General features: G+C 36.7%; 1 protein-coding gene across 1 annotated transcript in view; it reads left to right on the forward strand.

The window, feature by feature from the left end:
- The first annotated feature begins 2722 nt into the window (after positions 1 to 2722).
- pax7b (paired box 7b) overlaps positions 2723 to 18078 on the forward strand; it is a 50813-nt gene continuing 35457 nt past the window's right edge. The window contains 4 exon segments of the mRNA XM_079401355.1: positions 2723 to 3238; positions 4155 to 4390; positions 4662 to 4806; positions 5113 to 5241. Of these exon segments, the coding sequence (XP_079257481.1) occupies positions 3154 to 3238; positions 4155 to 4390; positions 4662 to 4806; positions 5113 to 5241 (595 nt within the window). The 5' untranslated portion in view covers positions 2723 to 3153.

Consider the following 18078-nt stretch of genomic DNA (forward strand, 5'->3'; position numbering starts at 1 on the left):
ATTAGTTAATACCTCTAAAGGCTAGAAAACAGACTTCATCTGTTTTGCTAGTTATTTTGAAGTATCTCAGACAATCAGCACTTACAATTGGATTAAGCTACTGTGCTGTGGAAATGGGTAGGAATGCTTGTGAGAAAGACGGGACTACTTCAGACATTCCTTCCCTTGCTTTCAGTGATATATGGGGACAAAATGTCATTACCAAGCCAGTGATTTAACACCGTTAAACGCTTCCAGCTGGAATGTTATTCTGCCCCAATGCTAAAAGTGTCATATGGAACTCAACCTTAGTCTGCTGGGCTTTGTGTGATCTGGTGCACCTGCTCTCTTTCCCTCTCTCTCTCTCTCTTTGCTTGCTCTCCTTCTCTTGCATTCATGCTTCAGATATGCAGCTCTGCGCTTTTGCTTCTCTTACTCTTCTTTTTAGTGTCCACAGGACAGCAATGGGCTAAAACAATTGTGATATATATAGATATATATATATACATATATATATATATATATATATATATATATATGTGTGTGTGTGTGTGTGTGTGTGTGTGTGTGTGTGTGTGTGTGTGTGTGTGTGTGTGTGTGTGTGTGTGTGTGTAAATGTTGTTTATGATTGTGTGTCTATTTCTAAAAGCGTTTACTATATAATTAATAGTAAATTATGATTGCAGAAAAATATTCAGTCATGCAATCTCAGCCAGTATATGTGTAAAAAAACTACGCTTTTGGCTTTACTGTGTATTATGAACATTATAAAGTGGAATGAAATCCTGGAGTAAAAACTGAAGAATTGCATTTTTGGTTCTTTATCACCATCTAGTGTCAAGTCCTATAATTTGTCATTCGTAGTTAACGAAGCCCTTACTGTATATGCAGTGAGCACACTGTTGGGCTAATCAACATACATTTGGAATACATGCCGTGTAGATTTCTTTGTATTATTGTGGAGAAAGAAGTCAAAGAAGGGTATTCAGGAAATATTTCGTTTTCTTCAAGTTTCAGTGGTGTGTGTGTGAGTGTGTGTGTGTGTGTGTGTGTGTTTTATATATATATATATATATATATATATATATATATATATATATATATATATAATATATATATACAACCTAATCGGGAAAAAACGTGTGCTATAGGTTTGTATTGCTTTCATGAAGTATACTTAAAAATGTATTTCACAATGTGAAAGTGAATGGACACATTAAAGCTACAAATCTTTGAAAAGTGACGATTATCTTCCAGAAAATTGGGTTGCGAAAGTATAGCCTACATTTAAAAAAAAAATAGGGGATGTATTTTCTACAGCTTGAGCACAATTAAGGAACTAGAATGTACCTTATAGCTTCATCTAATTTCTATACGTCTTTAGACATATTCGTTGAAGTCTTTGCCCAAATAAATCGTGCCAACAAGAGTTCTGTCTTGCTTTACTCCGACGTCTGCAAGAGACCTCAAAGGCATTCAAGCTACCGGTCCCTTGGGATGTGACATGCTTAGTCATGTGGAAGTATATATTAAACAGCAATGCACACAAATTAACGATGCCATTGTTAACTACAAAGCGCAGCTTTCAAGTCATTACTGCCTGTCTGTTCTTAAAGTTGAATTCCAGTGTTTGATGTTTTTAAGCATCCCTTTCCACACAGGATACCTATCACTGCTAATCGTAGGCTTGGCAGTGGTTAATCATGGGACTGTACAAGTTATAATTTAACGAGTTTCTTCCTGACTCGTACAAATAGTACTTAGTAGAGTATGATTTGGACTGTCAACATATGTTATATATGATATTAAATATATATGATATTAAACACAATATCTAACATTATCTATCAATTATTATTGTTGTTAGACGTATTTGCCATTCATCAGCCTCACGTTTTAAAAATGAAGACTGAAGACTGGCCATTTGTTGGTTATTATGTCATTTACGAGACTCATAATTATTTTAATATCGTTTTTTTCCTTATTCGCAAAACGAATTTTGTTAATGTTTGTTAATGGTTTTTAAAAGACACTTTTGCTTTTTCATTTGGTGCTGGTGTGTATAGGTTATGCTTATTGATTTTTGTAGTTTTGACTGTATTGAGTTTGTTTTGTTTGCCTTTGTTTGGTTGGAGAGATGTTTAGGAGAGTGGTGTTGAATTAAAAAGATTAAACCGACTACTATAAAACAAATCAATGAAGTGCTCCGTCAATTTAAAAAGTCCCATAGGGAACATTATTATCTTATCTGTGCTTTCATTAAAAGTTGCATGCTGTGGTACTACAGAACAAATTAATTAGCACAGGATTTTTTAAATTGACGGACTGGGTAAACCAAGCTTGTGTTTCCGTTCCTACAAAGGAAAACATATTTTAGTTGCACAGTTTTGTCTGCACAATAGGCCAAGTAGGCTATAGCCAAATTTGAGAGTATATTAATGAACAAAACACACTTATCTATAGGTAATTTTATATGGATAAAAAACTAAAGTAGGCTATATAAACAATTGCTGTTTTATTAGCTCATGACTTTTAGGCATTGTTAACAAATGGCAGTCGATCGATCAAGTGTTTGCTTTGTTTTCTGCTCAAAGGCAATCTGATGAAGTGAATGAAAAGCTAGGCACTCCGCGTGTGCGTGAGTGTTTGTCTTACCCTCTGCTTTTTGTGATTGGTCGAAAAAAACTTGCTTGTTCCCCTCCATGCCCACATGAATAAAAGAAGACTGCAAGAGCCTATCGGCGCGCGCGACACCCCTCCTACACCGCGCTCTAAAGTTATCCACTTCAACTACTCCCAACCCCTAAGCAGACTTTGTGATCCAAAACTATCAGACCTTTTAAGAAAACACTGCAAAGAATTAAGTAACCTTTGTTCACTCGAGAGCGTTTGGAGTACCCCCTCCCTGGCGCGCGCTGCATCTTGTTCTTGCGGTAGTTATTTTGCTCATGACCCCCTCCGCACAAAACGACAGTGTTTATCTTTGTTTGATTTTTTGGAGGTTTCACATCCCCGCGATAGTGTGGCTGGATAACAATTTTTTATTTTCCCCTTTTTTGAAAAGAGGACTTAAGTGAATTTTAGTCATTAAGGAAACATTCATCAACAAGTCTGGACTTGGTTTCGCAGTTTAAACATCAGCCTTACTGTGCCTCGTCATTTATTACAAGTAGAATGTCATCTTTACCGGGAACAGTACCGCGAATGATGCGACCGGCTCCAGGACAGAACTATCCGCGCACTGGATTCCCCTTGGAAGGTTGGTTGGAAAGATGTTAGGGTACTTTGTTTTGCTGTAATTAATTGTTGTAAATAATACCAGGCCTACAGATTTCCTATAGCCAAAAATATATTTTAAAGAGTTTGAAGTGTAGGCTATATTACCAAGTTCTCGACTGAATATGCTGTACGCAAATGTCAAATTGGCGTTTTCGCTTCAAGTTTAATATATATATCTAGCTCTATATCTATATCTACTATTATATTAGAGATGGTTACTGGCTTTGCCGCATTTTGATGAGCATAACGCATGTGCATATTAAATGCACCAGAATTTAAAAAATAAATAAAAACTTTTTCCAGGCCATTTTGTTGCTGGCAATGTTCTTATTTTAGTGGTTCAAATAAAACTTTCAATTGCAAAGCCTGTCCGTCATTGTAAGATTTGTTGAAGTGATGTAGTGTCGCAAGTTAATCCAAAATCCACTAAAGACAAATACTTGAACAACACCGAGTGCAAAAAAATAATGAAGCATAACGCATGCAGGCCGAGAGGACCACTCAAGAGCAATCTGTTAAATTACATTAAGCTAAATTCTCTGCTAAATTTTCTTTCATTAATTGACAGGAAACACAATTCTTAGCGCATCTCAAGACACCAGTGGGCTAAATGTTGAACAATTTTCCAGATTCAAGTAAAAAAAGTTAGTTGTTTTTTTATTTAGAACCATAAAGACAATTATTTATCACTGTATTTTTGTAACAGATAGACTGGTTAAACTAAAAAGAGTAGCTCTACTATTTCAAAGTGCTTCTGGTGTTTTTGGTATTATTGTATGTCAAAAATACAATTATTATCGTTATTGTTTTAATCCTTTTAAGAGGGTAAACTGGAAGTCTGAATTTTGAGTGAAAGCTAGCCAAAGTTAGATTTAATTCCCATTTCTTTACTGCAGTTTCAACTCCTCTGGGTCAAGGTCGAGTCAATCAGCTTGGCGGAGTTTTCATCAATGGCAGGCCTTTGCCAAATCATATCCGTCACAAAATAGTTGAAATGGCTCACCACGGCATCCGTCCCTGCGTGATCTCCCGACAACTTCGCGTTTCCCACGGTTGTGTGTCCAAAATCCTCTGTCGGTATCAAGAAACTGGCTCGATCCGTCCTGGAGCAATAGGAGGAAGCAAACCCAGAGTAAGTATAGCCTATTATTATTATTTTCATTTTTGTTATTATCATTATGCATGATGGATTTCTGTAGCTATTATTAGGCTATTATTATTATTATTTTGCAAAGCTAATAAAATATTTCATTTTAAACCGTTTAAGAAAAGTTGGTACGCATTAAAAGGAAAAGGAAACACGTAAAATTTGTGCTAAATTTGTTCTCCTGTCTTTTTTTTTGTTGTTGTTCCTTTCTCTTCGTATTTTCGCATTTTCTCGCCTTTTCAATCAAACACAAAAGCAGGTGGCAACACCTGACGTGGAAAAACGAATCGAAGAATACAAGCGCGATAATCCCGGGATGTTCAGTTGGGAGATTCGGGATAAACTGCTGAAGGACGGTGTGTGTGACAGAAGTACAGTTCCCTCAGGTGAGGCCTCATCTGGTAAGCAGCCCCTTTTTTATCATGTCCACATCACCTATCTCATACCTCCAGAGTCATTTTTATCACAATCATTTTGTGTCTTGAACAAACGGAACTGAAAATTAAAGTAGCCTGATTAGTTTATCATTACTATTGTTATTTTATAATAACTAGACCTAGGCTATATTAATTATAAATTACGGATCTAATTTATTTAGCCTACTTTATTATTATTATTATTATTATAGGCTATTATTATTATTACGCAAATATAATGATTTTATTTACTGTGTTCTTTTATTTATTTATTTTTAATTATCCCATCAGTAAGTTCTATCAGTCGAGTTCTTCGTGCGCGGTTTGGCAAAAAAGACGATGAGGACGACTGTGACAAAAAGGATGACAGTGGGGAGAAAAAAACTAAGCACAGCATTGACGGCATACTGGGAGACAAAGGTAATCCATATTAATTTTCTTTTAATCTTATGCAGAAAAACAGCCGATTTCTTGTCAAAATAAACGTTGCGCTTGAGTTTATTGGGGTCTTTTCTGCACATTAAATCGGTGTATGCTTTTTGTGTCGGTGCTCGGCGTCCTTGCGATTTCGCTGCTTGTTGAACTATCATTTAGTAATTTGATTTAGTGTGTATTTATACTGGCTCTGACGGATGGTATTTAGGCCTTGATCTATTTGTACAACAGACTCATTTGACGCTGAGTAAACGGTCCCTTGAAAACGGTAACTGACAGATGACCGATGTGGCAATCAATATCAATTACAGCCCATAAAGTCAACATTGCCCGCTGGTTCTCGCGATAATTCGGCACGCTTATTCGCACAACAGACCTTTCCATCTGGCAACCGGTAGTAACAACGCTGTAATAATATACAATTAATTGGGGTTGTTTCATTTGTTTGAAATTCATTTTTATACGCAATTATGAAATAGGCTAATGCAATCGTATATTTTAGCTAAATTTAATAAATCGTGCCCAGAATATGTTAATATTTCGGGAGAAAAATTACTTTAAGCAAACAATACGACTGTCTTTTTGAAGTAACACTACAAAACATTGTCGGTTTTGTGACAGGCTTTTTTTCACACTTGAAGATGAACTTCAGTCCAAAGATCTCTGCTTCACTGAAGCTCTTTTGGAGCGAGGAATCTATGCTACAAAGCAAAGCCTTAAAAGCAAGACTTCGAAAGAAGGAATGAACCCTTCCTTTCACATTCAGAAATCCGTAAAGGGGGGAAAAACTTTTAACAAAAGGCCAAGAGGGGAACTATAGAGAGATGAATTATTCAATACACCCTGCTGGTAGATAGTTTTGTAATATTATGGAATCGTCTGTTGGAATAGAATGAGATTTGGAGGGTGCAAAATGTTTTATTCTTGTTTGGAAATGCCCACTGCTCTTTTTGGAATCACTATTGTGTTTCTTAGCTGACGTTTAGAGAGGTGCTTTAGATTTAGGAGGTGCCCTGTTCGTCTTTTACGCGTACGTTATTTCAGCATTGGTTATTTGTATTTGGTTATTTTGGCTTTTATTTTTTATTAGCTATATATTGATAAATAAGTGGAACGACACATTAATTTTGTTCAGTTTTAAAATACTGCAAAGGGCTTTTCTTTGTTCATGAAAAGGATGCGAATTATACTTTTCTACATTATTTAAAGCGGCTTTTAACTGTGTGCATGACTGATCTAAAATGTGTGTTGTTTTAGAACACATGTTTGTGTTTGTGTATGTGTGCTTGCGCGCGAAACTCAAAACCCTCATACAACCTCCGTGGACAGATTCACAGGCCAGCATGAGCCACAGCTATTGGATTACGGATATTTACAAAGTGGCAATCCGTGATTAGAAATTTCCTCCATTGCCCTAAACGCTGTGCATTAAGAATATGAATATTTCCATCCGATGAATGCATGCATATCTGTTAGGATTCATTAATAATTTGTGTAAATATCAGTTTATTTACATCTCCAAATTCACTCCACGTCTTACATTTTGTGAAATGTCTTTTCACATTTTAGCTATACGGTGCCATGCAAACGAGATGGGGCTAAAATGTAATCTTTTTCCAGACTTAAAAATATTTTTCTCGGGGCTTGTTTCACTTGATCATCCAATTGGCATTTAATAATGTTAAGACTTATTAGAGTTCGTAATGAAAACGTGTATTTTGAACAAGCGGCTGTGTTGGAGATGGGTGTAATAGCTCACAGGCATAGTAGGAAACTTATTTATCCCCAATCAGCTCTCACTCGCTGAGTTCCAAGCACAACGTTATTTTGAAAGGTTTTAAAGCAGATTAAATTGAGCCTTTTCTTTCTCTTCGCTTTCATCTTTAAACGGCCCTCACTGACTAGCCTTCGGCACAACTTCATGAGATTTTACATTTTTTTCTCACACTTGTTCGTATATTTATTTGATAATATTGTTTTATTGTATTTTGATCTATTTTAGTTGATTCGACGCACAAACACATGGCAAAAGAATGAGACCCCAAGCACGCCATTTGCGGACAAATTGAGCAGTTTTGTGTGATCACGGGTGTGAAATTACTGAACAATGAAAAATGACTCCTGGCTTTAAAACCAAAAACTACTTTTTGTCCATAATCATGAAGGTTTAGAAAAAGTTTGGTTATTTAATGACTTCTGAAATAAACTATCCCCAAAGGATACCTGTCATTTTGTGTTTATCGAATTTTGCCATGTTGTTGTGCTCCTATTTTAATGTGTTCTGACGTTCATTGCCCTCTTTAACGCGCAGAGTATAAAAGGCGCGAGCACCACATGGACTTTACTCGACCAATAAAATGTCATTTGACCCAGAGAAAAATTTGTCAGCCAATTAATGGGCATCGAAAGATTCCCCATTTAGGCTCAGTTGATTAAACCAATTGGCTTTCAGAGACTTATGCCACAGAACAACTCAAAGGATCGTTTAAACAAATCAGTGAATTACCTGCATTTCTTACCTGATCTTGGTTACTAAAAAGATGACTCTTTCAACACGACCTTAGGGTGGCACTACCCATAGCCTATAAAATTAACTCGTTAAGTGACCACGCTGAAAATGAATTGTTTGGCTGGAGAAATCGAACACATTTAAACAAGAGTTATAATAATTACAGAAAAAACTCAGAAATCGAATGAAGTGAGATATGATTTTCCTATATGTGCATTTGGCGGAGCATTCATTTTAAGAATGCTGCAAAAGGCCAATTACATCGAGAGAATGAAAAGTGTTTGCACACGGGTATAGTTCCCAGATATTTGTAGAGAAACGAAAGTTATACTGTATATTTGAGACTTTGAAATTAAGCCTCGTTTGAAGAAAAGAGACCTAGGATGAGTCGGGAGACCACTTCAAACAAATCCATCTGGAATGGAGAGAGAGAAAGAGAGAAAGAGAGAAAGAGAGAGAGATTTAGTGAAAGTATGGGGAAGTTATTTAGCTATTAATATTTTTCCTCAGGCATCGAGAGTCACTCCATCTGCACTTTCTCGCAGCTATTTGGCTGGGCTGAAATTGAGGGAGACCCAAATGTTGGGAAGAGATAACACAATCATCACAGCCGCGGTCCTGCGCTCTGCATCAATGTATTAAACTCGGATTAACCTCCCCTTACCCTACGATGCTACCCAACACATTTTATTGGAATTTTGGGAGAGGGAGCGTTTTTGTAAACTTGTATTATTATTATTATTATTATTATTATTATTATTATTATCACTTCAGGTCAAATTCTACATTATTTAGCTAAATAATTGTATATTCACAGAATTAGCCTACTCATTCATACAAATTAACTGTAGTTAATGTGCAAGTATGGATCTTAATTATTAATTGTTCTTTTCTATTAATACAAATATGTTGTAACGTGGGCACTGCTCTGTGTAAAGTTCCTTGCTATTATTAGTCGTAGTGCTAGCTGTAATTGGAATGCGCATAATATGATAAAACTGTTGTTGGGCAGTAATGATGGACAGTGACAATGGTGCAAATTAATAGAACAAGTCTGGCGTTTGTATAACCAATCTCTTTGCTAGGTCATCGTCTAATGATGAGACTATGCTGTGAAAAATGCTAATCCAGAGATCATGACACCAGAGCGCCAGTTTAGTGTCAACGGCGTTGCTTTGTAAAACATTTGCAGTGTAACTGAATTACATGCTGGTTAACTTCAGTCCTGCACTTTGCTGAGGAAACGTTCACCCAGGATGAAGTTCATACAAAAACTAGGCCTGCGCCAAATCCAGGTCCCTAATTCGTGGAACGAATCGAATGTCGAATTCAGTAGTGCCCTTCTGTTTTTATTTACATCTTTTGACAGCTTTTCTTTTATAAATTCTTACATTGCTCTCTTGGAATTAGTTTTGACAGAATATTTTTGTAGGCTATATCGTTGTATGTGGATTGTTTAATATTTATCTAAATAATATTTTATCGGATACAAAAATAGCCGTAAATATTCGACTAAATGTGTCTAAAAAGCGTGTCATCAGAGTCAGAATGACATTAGACGTTAATCATTTTTAAAATATAGAAAGATTATGTAAATCCTCTTGAACAGAATATTAATATGCAATTATTTTCAACAGCTTTGCTGACCTGTTAACCTGGGGCGGATCCAATAGATGCAATGAAGAGGATTTTGTGTGTTTCAGATGTTTAAGGGAGAGAGGAGGAAAAAAAAATAGAAAGTAGGTGCAGAAAAGTAGAGGCGTCTGGAGGAAATTGAGAGGCTTATAGTCTTTGATCCTTGGGTGCGTTTTCTTATCGGAAACATTTGTGGTGACACCACGACAATGGGAGTTCATCATATTACAGGCTGCCAGTGCTGCTTTAAAGACGGCCTGTCTATTAATTAAAGTATTTCTTGCCATGTGGGACAAGGACTATCTCAGTGCACATATTACTATGCGAGTGCATAGTAATATGTGCTGTTTTTTTTTTTTTGGTTAAAGGGACAATCTCTCATTTCATTTGCTGAAATTCATAAGTCGGGATGTTTTGGGAAATCAAACAATTAGTTGGTCAAAAATCCATGTCATTTACCGAGATTTGCGCTATGCAGAGTGGGGGGCATCCTGTTGGACCAGAAGAACAAAACGAACAAACGACTAGGGAAAACTCCTGCTGACACCAATAAAAGTATTGGCCTCCGGGCTTCCTATGTAATGTCACAAAAGTGTTTTTGATGCCCTGGACTCGCCATCGCTTTAGTTCTGTATGTTGCCCTAAATAGCTAGGTTAATTGGAAGAGCACGAAACTCTTGGTGACCCTAGCCTATATAAAGACGTGGATGTTTCGTCCATAGGTCCAAAGAGACGCTAAAATGACCATTTAAGATGGAAATCGGTTAAACGTTTTGTTTGCGAACCATTTTTTAAAATAAAATTTCTGACGCAACGTGTAGGCTATGTGGCATTATAACCTAACGTTTTATAGCAATATATAGCCTATAAAATAATATCAAGAATGTATCGAATAAAAATAGAACGACTATTTTTTTTACTACCAGCGACATATTTCATAATACAGAAAAGATATAGGAAATACTACGGAATAAAGCACAAAATGGCCATTTATATGCCTATATGTTTGCTTTAATTGGCCCATGGTGTTCAATTTAAAGAAACAAGCAAAGACTAGCAAACGTTCAACATACGACTAGACTTGTTGATTTTGATCTTATTGTTCGTATCGCTTTCAAACCAGCTTTAATGGCCTCTTTGGGAATACAAATATACGAAAAGAGGAGTTACCAAAGTGGAAGAGGGGGGTTGAATCGGGGGAATTGCTGCCCACTCCTTTACCATGGAGTGTTCAGTAGCCATTCCTTAATCCTGCTTTCATTTTTGCCGACAAATGCCAAGAATCCTGTCTGGAGACCCAATGGGAGACTGATCAGCAAACAAAAGGGAATCCTTCCACAAAGCAGGAGTGCCAAACGTGGTTCAGGGCACTCATAAACAGACCAAAGGAAAAGTAACCTTTTGCCGATAGATCTTATAACATTTCGAGCACAAATGTTGAGTATCGGTCCACATAAGTGTCTGTGCAAATGAGAATTTGCTCAGGTAGTGTTTATTCACTGCAGGTGTCCGTGTACAAATACCCTAAATAAATACTATCATTGTAGGGTCACCGAGTAGACAAAATTAATGCAATGGGCTCTGTGGAGAGTAGCATTTGAAAATGGACCTTGACATAGCCTATATTGGCCATAATTTGTGTTTATTTGTTTTAAATAATAATTTATCTTCTTACTTTTTTTATTGTGCATAAATGAAATTTAAAAGCATGTTTATGTCTCTTTCGATGTAATATTTTTCAGCCCTGAAGTCTGTTATTGTACACTAGGCTATGTATTATTTGTTTTTAGTTGACCTGAAAGACAAAAAGTTTGAAATAAAATAGCGTACTTGAATTTAAGCTGCTCTGACTAAAATCCCATCAAGATTTGCATAACTGAGACCATTAATTATCCTTTAGCTCATTAATTATTGTAGGAACAAATCTACCATGTGATGTTGAAGAGTTAAGACTATGTTTCAAGGTGCACCTTTATTAGTTTCATTTAAAGAGTCAAGTCCTCCATTCTTCTGTGAATTAACTTTTGTTCCTTCGGCCGTTTGCTTTTTTTGTTTGAGCAAAAATTATTCCGGTGTCTGACAGCCCTCTTTCCTGATTTAAAGATAGTCACTTCAAAAGGGAGAAAGAAAAGGGAAAAGCCAACCGTCTGTTATTTTGTGTCTCTGGCCTCTCTGCGTTGGCTATTCAGGCTAGTTGATGAACTCCTCCAAAAGTTTATTAAGAGGAGCAAAACAATGGCGTCTAAAGCCTTTAGGCAGCCAAAAGAGACAGTTTATAAACTAGCTGCCATTGTTCCTCAAAGGCAGATGCATGAATACCTTTGAATGGGCTCCCTCAAACTGACACGATCAAGCTAGACAACAGCATGTTAAAAGGAACTGCCTTTCTCTCTGCTGCCCAGATTTGTATTTTTCCTGCATTAATGTACATCTGCGGTAGGAGGGTCCAAGCCAGACGAGCTCAATCCCAGTCAATACCCAAACCCACAGCCTTTGGGCTGTTTGAAGTAAAGTCCTATGTTCTGCACGCCCTCAGTGGGCTGCAGGTGTCACAAGCCCGAGAGAAATATGGTAATCTAAGAGCAAAAGAAAAGAGTCCCCCTCCTTTTGACGTTTTAAACAGAGCATTTTCCAAGTGAATGACTTGAAATTGCCTGTTTGTAGGGTTTGAATTTTGTCTTAATGCAGCCAATAGGATTTACAGGGCTTCCATGTAAAGGTTTAAAGTTTTCAAAATGTAGACAGGCGGTATGTTTAATATTTCAACTTTTTATGCCATATCTGGTTAAATAGTGCTAAAATATAGGAAAAATATAAACTAAACTAACTAAATAAACTAAACTATAAAATGAAAACCAAAAATAAGTTGTATGACTTTATTTTCAAATGCTTATTGATGAGCCATAAAAAACTTTTTTTATTTACATTTTACATTTATTTTCATTTATGGCTATTAAAAAAAACTAAGTACCTTTTTCTGTTTTATGCTTGCATTCATTTATAACATCTGCTTGTCTTCTCTGTGTCATTTTCAAGTAGCCTTTTTACTTGTCCCTTTAAACAAGCATCATATCATGTTATGTATTCAAGTCCATAATGAGTTATTTATTGAGGACCCATAAAGAGGCTAGTGAAAGATGAAGAAGCATGCATTGCTGTCTGTCTTTCTGGCATGAGAAGTATAATTGCACTCTCCTCCGGTTCACAATGTCAACTCTGTTTAGACATGAATAAAAGCAGTTTAGTTTTGGCTGAAAATGTACTTTTTCCTGAATGGCTTTCACATTGCCAGCTCCAAAAACATGTCTTTGAGAAACGGAGTACGTGTACAAACAAGTAATTTCCATGGTTTCATCATTACTGCTGTGATTTTAGCAAGTTACACTAATGATAAGCTGTAGCAGATTTAGTGTTTTGTGCAGTTTGTATTTAATGGATAAGATGTAACAGAATTGATAGTGAAAATTGATTTAAGCCTTCACTGCATAACTTTGTTTACATCAGTGTAATTTAATATCCGCTAACTAGTTGATGAATCTCTCTGCAATAAATTAGTCATTTGAACTTAACTATGATTGTTCACTGGATGTTTGGCACACGATATAAAGTCAGCACAGTAGTATAAAAGGCTTTTAACCCTCAGTTTCTCATGGTGGAAGTTAGATTATCAATATGTGAAGACCATGATTAGGAATAACAGGTGGCATTTCCATAACATGCTGCAGTTATAAAAATACCCTTAAAATCCTGCCCAGTTTTGTTGACTAAAGAAGCATGGCCCATATAATAGGTAACAGTAATTAAGTGAGGAGGGCAATTGCTCCACATCAGTCCTATGATTAGAGCCGAACAACATGGTCCAATGGCTTAAAAATCACCATCAGCCCACGCTACTTATGGCCATAAAATTTCCCATTTTATGCTCTTTAGCAGCCTCACCCCGAGATTCTTCATTAGCTTTATTTATGTGTGTGTTTTGCACTTGCACAAAGACAATAAGCATGTTCCTAGAGTGTTGCAAATCAGATATTTGCTCAGATTTTTTCCACCAACTTAAATGGTGAATGTGCGGGGCAGTGTGAGAGCTGCAGAGGGGCCAGGCAGCTGTGAGGGAGCCTATCCCGCTCCCCTCTCCCCATGCAGGCTTCAAACAGGGCACTTGTCGTACATTTTTAACTAATGGGTTTATTTATGCAGCCATTGTCAGTTTCTCTTCAGGCTACTCTTTCCACATTGACTTTTTTTCTCTCACCCTGCAGTATAGAAAAGCAAGGGCTGCTTAGTTTTTTGCATCTGTTGATATGAGATTTGCCATTTAAAAACAACTGTTCTGGTTGCAACGTTGAGTTATAACGGCCTCCATTAAATTGTGTTTACCGCGTTGGCACGTAAAGACATCAGAGCACCTCGTTTATGTTATAGGGTCTGCGTTTTGACAGAGTGCTCAAAGAAAAGCTTACCTCTTCTTTAAGAAGCAGTGCTGTATATGGATGCATTTAAAATCACTTTTTCTTCATCTCTGATTATTTATCTGCTTTTCTTTTGGAAATAAGATTATGCCTTTTTCTATTATTATTTATTTTCACTTTTGGCATTTGTATTTAAGCCCTAGGCTGTCCACTTAAAGCTCACGTTGATATATTAAGATTTATTTCCCATAAGCTAAGTCAGTGGTAAAATTGACATTCAGCATTTTTTTGTTTACGCAACTGTTTTATCTCGAGAAGAGACACACGCCACCGCTGTGGGAAAAGCGGATAAAGGCTTTGCATTTAATAAATGGTAGTTTGCTAAGACATAAAGCCATGATAACACAAACATCTTTGTGAGGATGGAATTAAGTTCAGCTGCAGTTTTACCCTCAGTATTTACAGGGAAGGCCTCACATGGAGAAGCATAAAGTTTTCTGGCAATTTACTTTATTGCAGTAATGCAAGCAAACTTTTATCTGAGGCCAATGTTTTCCCGTTTGACACAATGAGTAGACAAGGGATGTTAACAATGGCATTTTGTGTCAGAGCTGCTTGTAATGTCTATTATATGGAGCATTTAAAGGATTTTTCAATTAAAAATTGAAAATGTCATTTACTCACCCTCATCTCTTTTTAAACCTTTATGTTTTTTTTCCCTGTGCAACACAAATGAAGATATTTTGAAGAATGTTTAAGCTGTTTTTCTCATACATTGAAAGAAAATGGACCAAAAATTATATTGTACCCCACTGACTTCAATCAATCAATCAATCAATCAATCTTTATTTGTCCCTCATGAGGGAAATTTGTTTTGAGCAATACAGGTAAAAACTGCATAACAAAATTTATTTTGTCATTGGACAAAATATCTTCTTTTGTATTCCACAGAATAAAGTCATACTTGCCCTTTCTTTGTTATTATTTGTAAAATTTACTAGTTTCAACATAAATCCTACACCATTTTTTTTATCAGTTGGATACAACATGAGGACTTAGTAAAGGGATGAGAATGAGTAAATACATTTTCTGCTTATAATGTATATTATGTGGTGCAGGTAAAATCTTTCATACTGACTAAAATGTGCTGAGGGATGAAGTATAGTCATGTCTTTTTTCCTCTCTGACACACACATTATAGTTTAATAAGCTATAGCATGCTAGTTTAAATGGCTGATTTTCCATCTTTCCCACCTTTTAGATATTTGATTAACTTCCACGGTGCTGATTGCTTTTGACCTCAATTAGCGAGATCTCAATCCCAGAAAATGAAAACTCGATATTAAAAGAAAGAATGAAGCAAACGGACACCTGCCTTTCAGCTTCTCGCATTAAGAAACTGAATTAGAGTTCTCTCCCTCTTCCATTGACCAAGTTAAGTCAGCACTTCCTAACAAATCGACTGCGCTGCACATATCTTTAAAGAATTTCCCCCCTAATTGCCTAAAGATATTTTAAGAACCATTTCGAAGTTGTTCTTAAATAGCACTGCAGCGAAATTCAGCTAATACAGCAGAACAGATGTGATCTTCACATCCATGTTCTGTGTGGATCTGATAACTTCAGCAAAACACGATTTCTTTAACGTGATGTCTAAAGTAGGTCTTATTATCCTAACCAATTCTGTCTTCTCCATTCTTTAGCCTATCTGTCAATAGTTATACTGTAGTTTCATTGTCAAAACTCTTTTTCAGTCATCACATTCCAGAGCATTTGAAACCCAAGAGACACAAGCCATCCTTAGAGTGTCCCTCTCGCTGTCTCTCTGCACTGCCGCCCCCTTTTCCCTGCCTTTAAATGGATTCATATTCAGGCAGCATTTTCCAGTGGCGCTTGGGCACAGAGAGTCAATATGTCAGCATTTATTGATGCCCCACAGAGCTGCACAGGGTTGTCAGGCCTCTTTTCAGGCTTAAATGGCCCCCTAAGGTGCGTCTTCTGTTGGGCCTGAAAGGCCACGGAGGCCCCTGAGTCTCTCTGTTGTTTAAGGTGAGCACACTCTCACACAGGCACGGCGGACAAAAAGCCCACTGAGCCTTCATGCACATGACAAGACCTATAAAAGAGCATCACCCATCACCTCTCCTTCACATCTTCCCTCTCTTTCTCTCAAATGTTTTTGAATGCTACAAAAAGAAAGGAGGGCTAATTGTTTGTTGTGGGAGCCAAAATTACAGCACTTTCCCTCCTTTTCCCTTCTTCAATGGTGTTCTTTTATCCCATGGAAAGAAATTAATGAACATGGAGCAGAAAGCAAATCTAAACTGAACGTGTTTTACCACAGACTGCGATTTGGTTTTGTATCTAGCATTTGGTTGAATTAAAAAAATTGGACTCATATTTTGGTTAAAAAAAATATATCTCAAAAGTTTTAGCACACTTTTCAGCATTGTCAGGTATTTGATTTATTGATCTTTGGAATAACCCAAATTAATTACTAGAATCTCTATTATGCTCTATCTTATGTTAATATTATGGAGACTTTTGACTTCGACAATCAAACTAGGAAATAAAGTTTCCTTATTTAAATTGGGTGATTGTACTCCTTGTGGTATTCAAGATGTCATATTTAAAAGTGATAAATTAAACCAGTCATACACTTTTAAAAAAATAAAGTACTTTATTGGCATCTATGGATCCATGAAGAACCTTTCCATTCCACAAGGTTCTTCATATTGAAAAAGGTTCTTTAGATTTCAAATTTCACACTAAAAAAAACGTTTTTTAAAAACTCAATGATTTTGGGGAACCAAAAATGGTTCTTCTATGGCATTGCTGTTAAACCCCCCTTTGTAACCTTTATTTTTTAAGAATATTGTAAAATGTTTTTCAGCACCAAGATGCCTCTCAAACTTTGCTATTCTACCATCAATTTTGGTTCATTATTTTTTTTCTTTTTGGCTGAATATTTTCAGTTTCCAAAATTTCAGTTCATCACTGATGATAACCACCAAGAACTAAATTGCACTGTGGAGGTAAGTTTTGCATTGGCATACAACTCTCATTTTCTTCAGAAAATGTGAAATTAGAGTTTTCATAGCCTTGCAACTCACACAAAAATAGTTAGAAATCAAGTGCAAATGAATGTGTAAAATAATGGAGTACAATGATCTATATAGCTAGTATTTTACCCATATGGCCAGAGAGTGTGGACATGTTTGAAGGAGAGTTTATTCATTGACGTTTGAATGATGGTCTAAACCAGTAATAATTTAAGGTACTGCTGTACCTTTACTGTTATTATCCATCTGGAGTCTCACAGATGAGTGCATATGTCAGAAACAAGGAGGCCAGTTGTGTGCCACATTGAATACCAGACCCAACCTGAGTATAATGTTGTTTTGAGAGCCAACTCTGATGAAGACAAATGTGTAAATGTTTGCTACCATGCTAAGCTTAGTGGAATGTGCAGCTGTGGACAAGCACTTTACCCCAGGCCCTTTAGCTCTTTACACAGTGACTGTGGCAGGAAAGAGAGAGAGCGAGAACGAGGGAACGAAAATAAAAAGACAACACACAGAGAGAGAGGTCTGAGTGTGGCCGTAATGATGAATATCCCATCTGTTCACAGGCTCATCGGTGATGGAAGTGGTCTAAAGGCATTTGTTGGATGGTCATGAATCCTCTTTGGCCTTAGTCGCTCCTCACCCGTAGTGGTTAATCACAGTCCGACGAGTAGATGCTCTTGGAGAGTTTTACGCCCAGCTGTCAGCAAAAAGCTCAGTCAGGTTGGTTGCATGAAGCAGATCTATGTGAATCAGTTTGAATGTGTTACAGCCACTCCTCTGGTTCAGTTTCACCAATGGGCTTTCAATCAAATCCATATTCAAGATATATTAGGCCAATTCTCTCCTGATTAACTGTCTTTGATGTGTAAGTGCTACAAATCAGGTTTGTCCCATGGGGTATGTTCACTCTCAATAACTGATGAGATGCAAAGAGACAATTTTAAGTTCAGAAAAATAATAGGATTTGGGGACGCAGTACTTGTCAGAGTTTGCCTGAAAAAAAAACATCGCTCACTCGCTGTCAGATTAACTTGTTTGCTTCAAAAATCATGTTTTTTCTTTTTCTTTAGCATCCTTTTGCTTGAAACATATTGAAACAAACTGAACAATACCACAAGCCCTGGAGGACTACATGGATAAAGGAATTAAATTCACCGGGAATTTTTTAATTAAGCCCACATTTTACGATAAAAACATTTGA

The sequence above is a fragment of the Barbus barbus genome (assembly GCF_936440315.1).
Source record: "Barbus barbus genome assembly, chromosome: 40".
NCBI lineage: Eukaryota > Metazoa > Chordata > Actinopteri > Cypriniformes > Cyprinidae > Barbus > Barbus barbus.